At 47.4% G+C, this 6,480-nt stretch overlaps 1 protein-coding gene across 1 annotated transcript; it reads left to right on the forward strand.

Moving 5' to 3' along the window:
- Nucleotides 1-59: 59 nt before the first annotated feature.
- CIAO1 (cytosolic iron-sulfur assembly component 1) lies at nt 60-4,461 on the forward strand. The gene is made up of 8 exons (XM_072148928.1): nt 60-163; nt 1,200-1,350; nt 1,534-1,682; nt 1,765-1,876; nt 1,955-2,043; nt 3,297-3,498; nt 3,614-3,689; nt 3,964-4,461. Exons 2-8 carry the CDS (start codon nt 1,212-1,214, stop codon nt 4,196-4,198), a joined length of 1,002 nt encoding a protein of 333 aa, XP_072005029.1. The 5' UTR covers nt 60-163; nt 1,200-1,211; the 3' UTR covers nt 4,199-4,461.
- Nucleotides 4,462-6,480: the final 2,019 nt, after the last annotated feature.

Consider the following 6,480-nt stretch of genomic DNA (forward strand, 5'->3'; position numbering starts at 1 on the left):
AATGGCGTCTTAGTGGAGACAATAGTAGAACGGAGAATTTTACCTCTAGTGGCTACCTGAATTTGGAAGTGTAGTTCAGCGAGTGACCGATAGAGGGAGCAGCAGATGGACCGACATGCCGCGCGCCGGAGCCAGGAAGTGAGAGGAGAGGGGGAGCGAGAGGGTGAGTGTGACATGCAGAGACCATGGGGTGGTGTACAGAGTTATATGGGGCATATCCGTGACTCCTTAAAGGGGTTGTCCAGTCTAAGATTAGAAAAATAGCTCCACTTTTGTCCATAGGTTGCCCGAGGTATTGCAGCTCTGCCGCTTTTACTTTAGTAGAGCACTGCTGCAGTACTAGGCACAACCTATAGACAGGAGTGGCGCTGTTTCTGGGAGCATCCCTTTAAAGGTGCCTTCCCTAATAAAGATATACCAAATATGGCCACTATACAGTGTACGGTGCAGCACTTGTCACATGTTTGATTGTTATCCCCAATCTATAGGACCGGGGATTATCTGATCGTTGAGGGTTTCGATGAGAATGGGATCTGCCATTCCCGTTTGGCCGCGTGACCCAGACATATTGCTGGATTGGATGGAGAACAGCCAATTGGGAAAATTGGCGCCCATAGCAACTAGCCATGGCTTCCCCTGTCCATAGCCATGGCAGGTCAGCTCCTCTCTGGAGAATGAGGGTCCTGTTCTCACAAATGGGGGAGCTGCAGGCAGAGCATGTGACCTGCTGCTCCATTCATTACTCTGGAAGCGTCGGATATTGCAGAGCACAGCACTATGTTATCTCCAGTACCTCAGCACAGACACACTTCTCATGATCAGTAGTCAGATCTCTACCAGTCACATTGTTATCCCTTATCCTGTGGATTGGGGATCAGAGTCAAACTTGGGACAGCCCTGTTTAACCGAACCCTGCGCCCCCTTCAAATAATAATCAGAGAGGGGATGGGTGTTGCCCACCCTACACTCAGTCATTGTCCTTGGTGCACATACGGTGTCTGTGGGGGCTCTTACGGTGTCTGTGGGGGCTCATACAGAATCTATAGGGGCTCTTATGGTGTCTAGTGGCTCATACAGAATCTATAGGGGCTCTTATGGTGTCTAGTGGCTCATATGGAATCTATAGGGGCTCTTATGGTATCTGTAGGGGCTCACACAGGATATATAGGTGTTGGGACTCATTTTACTTTCCTCCACAGAATACATTCAGTATGAAGGACTCTCTGACCCTGCAGACTAGAGTTAGCGCTCACCCTGACTCCCGCTGCTGGTTCCTGGCATGGAACCCTTCTGGAACTCTCCTGGCGTCATGTGGTGGAGATAAAACCATCAGAATTTGGGGCAAGGAAGGTGCGTAAGAGACGTCATTCATTTTGCCACCCCTTGTCTATGGGCTGGTATTGTATCTCAGCACCAAACAAGTGAATCGCCTTGAGCTGCAATACCGGGCACAGCCTCTGGTCCTGCAGTGGCGCTCTATCTGAATACACAGAGCCTATTGTCCTGTATTGTAATTGGTTCTCGCCTCCGCAGGGGATAACTGGGTGTGTAAGTCAGTGCTTGGAGAAGGGCACCAGCGCACGGTGCGGAAAGTAGCATGGTCCCCCTGTGGGAATTACTTGGCCTCCGCCAGTTTCGATGCCACCACTTGCATCTGGATGAAGAAGAACAATGACTTTGAGGTGAGACATGTTTGGGACAAGTAATAATCTCATGTTCCTGTGATGGATCTTACCTTGTGAGGTGTAACGTTCTTGGTTGCAGTGTGTCACCACCCTGGAGGGACATGAGAATGAGGTGAAGTCTGTGGCCTGGGCACCTTCCGGGAGTCTCCTGGCTACATGCAGCCGTGACAAGAGTGTGTGGGTGTGGGAAGGTGAGCTGACACTCTGATACCCGGGGTGTCCTATACTTGTATGTCACCTATACCTTCATATATGTCTTGTATCTTCAGTGGATGAAGAGGAGGAGTATGAATGTGTCAGTGTCCTCAACTCCCACACGCAGGACGTGAAGCACGTAGTCTGGCACCCTAACCAGGAGGTAAGTAGTCGGACATACCACGACACTTATAGGGGAGCATATAGCTACCTAGTGATTCACTTGCTATCGGATTCACTCTGATCTGGAGGTTATTACAACACACTAGTGACATTAGACTCATGTCGAAGGTGACAACTTCACCTGGTAAATATTCAGAGGACCAATATGTCAGAGCCGAGCCAGCGGGGACCATGTTACGTGGATATTTGTATATGTGTATTTATAGGGCAGGATCTACTTATACAATGTAACGCCAGGTCTCTGTGGCGATGGAGACTGCAGAATAGAGATGCTATAGGGCAGTGGTGGCGAACCTATGGCACAGGTGCCAGAGGCGGCACTCTGAGCCCTTTCTGTGGGCACCCGGGCCAACGCCCCAGCACACCAGACAGGACTTAAAGAATCTTCCTGCAGTTCCAAGAAATTTAAAAGATGCTGCTTTCAGTCATACTTTGATACTTACTTCACTACTTGGGACCGTAGGAAGGATAATGAGTAGATTGGGCCGAATTATCTTTGAAGGACCTTCTGCTGCTCCACATTTCTCTGTGTACAGAGGGACACTGGAAAGCAGCTAAAATGATGCAAATTTTCCATCACGTCCTCAGGAGGCCAATATGATCGAAAGTTGTTGAAGAACAGGGAGCGATAAGTTACTGCTTTAATTTTTGGTTGGCACCTCGCGATAAATGAGGGGGGGGGGTTGGGTTGCAGTTTAGGCACTCTGCCTCTAAAAGGTTCGCCATCACTGCTATAGGGTGTAAGGGGATCCTTGTATTGACATGACAATTGTCACAGCTTTCCTTGTTATTCCCTATACCTATACACATAATATAGGGTATAATATGTTGATTTGTGGAGGTCCGACAATTGAGACCCCCGATGAACACATGAATGGAGGTCCTGTCCTGATAATACACTGCCAGAGGTATCTGAGCACTGATTACTGTTATCTCTGCCCATCCTATTGACTGTTATAGGGGTTAACTAGCCCATCTCAGCGATGGGACCCCCACCGATCATGAGAACGGGGGTCTGTTGTACCCCATAATGAAAAGAGCAGCCAGCCGTGCACCCCCAATTTCCCTCTACTCGGACAAGCCTGCATACGCCTGTGGAGAACAGGAGAGACATGGGCCTTGGATATACTCCTGAGCCTGCTCAGAGAACGCAGTATATACAATGTAGTTTGTATTTTGCCCCTTGATGTCCTGTTCTTATACCATAACTGTGTATTGCCGGTCCCTCTGCAGTTATTGGCCTCGGCCAGCTATGATGACACGGTGAAGTTGTATCGTGAAGAGGAGGATGACTGGGTGTGCTGCGCCACTCTGGAGGGTCACACGTCCACTGTATGGAGTTTATCTTTCGACCAGACGGGGGAGCAGCTGGCCACGTGCAGCGATGATAAGACCCTGCGGATATGGAGACAGATAAGGACTGGAGAAGAGCAAGGTAATGAAATACATCAATGGGGAAGCGCCCTCCTGCCACTTTGTTTGAGGGTTATCCTTGTCAGCGATTGGTCAGGTCTCTTCAGTTTCCTTTTAATGTACATATTTCTATTCAGGTAAAAAAGATCCCAGCTGGAAGTGTGTGTGTACTCTGAGCGGATACCACACCAGGACCATCTACGACGTCCACTGGTAAGCACCAGGAGGCTGCTGTTCTGCTCCTATTTGCATGTAGTAGGGGGAAAAAAAAAATATAAAGAAATGAACATGACTTCAGGGTCAGACTACACTACTGGTTGGGTGCAGTCTGTAACCATGGAGACACACAAATCTGCAGAAGAGCTGTAGTCAGACACTGGTAGAACGTTATGCATTGTGGTGATACATAGAGGCAATGTGGATACACAGTATAGGAACCAGTCACAATACTAGGGTCTGTGATGTCATCTTTACCCCTTGCCCACAGGAGCCATCTGACAGGTGCCATCGCCACGGCCTGCGGAGATGACGCCATTAGGATTTTTGAAGAAGATGTTGGCTCCGATGCTGCACAACCCTCCTTTTCTCTGACTGCGCACATACCCCGAGCCCACTCCCAAGATGTCAACTGTGTGGCCTGGCACCCTAAGGACCCCGGGCTCCTGGCTTCCTGCAGTGATGATGGAGAAATGGCTTTCTGGCAGTACCAGCGACCAGAATAGGAAGAGATTGCTGTAACATATGTCTTCTGACTTTTCTTACCTGAAGAACTACAAAACGCAGGTCATTCCACGTATCCCTGTGAGTGCTCACACCTCTTACTGCTGTGTTACCGGGAGCTCAGCTCTCTATTCTGACATTCATGAATAATAGGAGTGATTTTATTCATGTGCAATTATTAAAGGATGACGGAAAGATAGAGTTTTACTTAGTTATGGAGAAGCTACAAGTGGTTGCCTGGAAAAATTAAAAATGCATAAAATGACTTGTCTGGGTGTTTTTTTTTTTTTTTGTTTTTATAGACTTCATTATCATCATGTCCTCTCTAAAGTACCAGAATCCTTTGCAGCATGTTAACACATTGGTAGATCTCTATCTCCTCTTCATGGCTCCATTAGCTTGTGTGCAGCCTCAATGTATTTCTCCTCTCCGGAATGGAGAACATAGCTGTACAATGATTTCTTCCTCCCTTGCACGTGATGCAGAATTTGGGATGTGTGGTTGGTGCTCGAGTTACTACATATTCTAATTCACCTCTATGGCCCAGTGCATGAGCCAACTGCCAGAGGCGTAAAAGATGGACAGGAACAGGACCTGCTGTGTCCCAGGCAGTCATGCACAGATCGATAAGTGGAGCTCACCAGCGATGGACACGCAACGTGCAAACAAAGGACCTGGGACACTTGTTTGCATCCCATATAACTTTCTACCTCTATGTGCAGTTATCACGGCTTGTGTGTCCAAATATCAGCATAAAAGCAGTGATTTACTGTGTTGAGAATTGCAACTACACCGCCCTCTCGGACAGTAGGATGTGGGTGGCCCCGGTCCATTGGGTGCATCTGTGCCAGGTCCAGGCAGAGGCCATAGTGCCGGAAACTCCTGATAAATCTTGCCTCCCACTGGCGTGGAATACAACCCCCCCCCCCCCCCATTGTGTGCTCCAAGCATAACTTCAGACCTTCCTCTCATTACCTCAAATTATTACATGGGCCTGAGTCACATTGTCTTCCCCTCCCCCAAAAAATCAGTTGTATCATGTAACCAGGGGCTAGATTCATGCTACTGTACTGAAAACATCCAGGTTGTAGAATGTACCGTGTTCCAACAAAAAACCAATGTGTGAACCAAGTAAACAAGATAATATCACTCAAACAGTTTTATAGCCCCTTTAATACAAAACCCTACTGTCAGAGTGGAGATGGCAAACTGAAGCAGTGAGGCATGTAACATTCTTTGTTTAATCTGTGGCTGACAGCGTCAGAAAAGCTGCTGTGTACCTGAGATCTTCTGCAGATCTCGTTACCTATGTGCTACTGGTGTAAACAAACTGATTGCCAGAAGGCAGAAAAATCTACGGAAATATTGGAGCGCTGCTTACTCATGTATGTTCCCATCTGCGGCACTTTAGTCCTACATCAACACTAACTCCACTTATGCTCGTGTTCCCAGCACCAAAGTGTGTGATCTCAATGTGGTAAGCAAAAGCTTCCAGGGACCTGGAATGCACAGCAGAGGAACAGAGAAGAGGACACTGACTGCAGATAGGCAAGTACAGAACCTCCTCGGCATCAAGCCAATAATTGCTTTACCCAGGATACACATTTTATACCCTATAGCAATGAAATTTGTAATACAACAGTAACAAGAAGCTCAGCAGAAGACTGTATGGAGCATTAGTAAGATCATATTACAGATGTACACAGCAGCTTCTCTGACACTAAATGGACAGGGTAGGAGAATTAATAGAATGACATGTACTTCTAATCTGCCACCTTCTCTCTGGCAGTAGAGGCTTACTCGCATGTCAGATACCTAAAAAATCAGCCCAAGTAGCGAAAGCTCCTCTCTAACATTACGACTAACTGAAGATAAAGAGGGCCCTGAAAAGCCCACATTACCCCCAACCCAGTATTCATTTAAGTAGGTAGCGCACTCTGGGTATCCATCAGATTTACACTTCGAGAATCCTATGGTGGAGAACTCCACATGGCTCCAGCCAACACCTGCCATTGCTCAGGGAGTCAGTATCCTGCTCTATTTTCAGGCAGATTTTCCATATAAACTCCTATAATGTAGTAGTTAAGATTGGTCATGACTGATGTAGCCATCCCCCCCCCCTTAGATCCCATGAATGGATTACAACTTAACCCAATATGAATGGAGAGGTGCACTGCAATTTCATTCATTTCTATTGTTTAACAGCTTTGTTCATACTAGAAAGTATACTTATGGGGGGTCCTAGCAGTCAGACCACCCACCCAGATAAGCTGAAGTATAAGAC

Source organism: Engystomops pustulosus, chromosome 4, assembly GCF_040894005.1.
Source record: "Engystomops pustulosus chromosome 4, aEngPut4.maternal, whole genome shotgun sequence".
Taxonomy (NCBI): domain Eukaryota; kingdom Metazoa; phylum Chordata; class Amphibia; order Anura; family Leptodactylidae; genus Engystomops; species Engystomops pustulosus.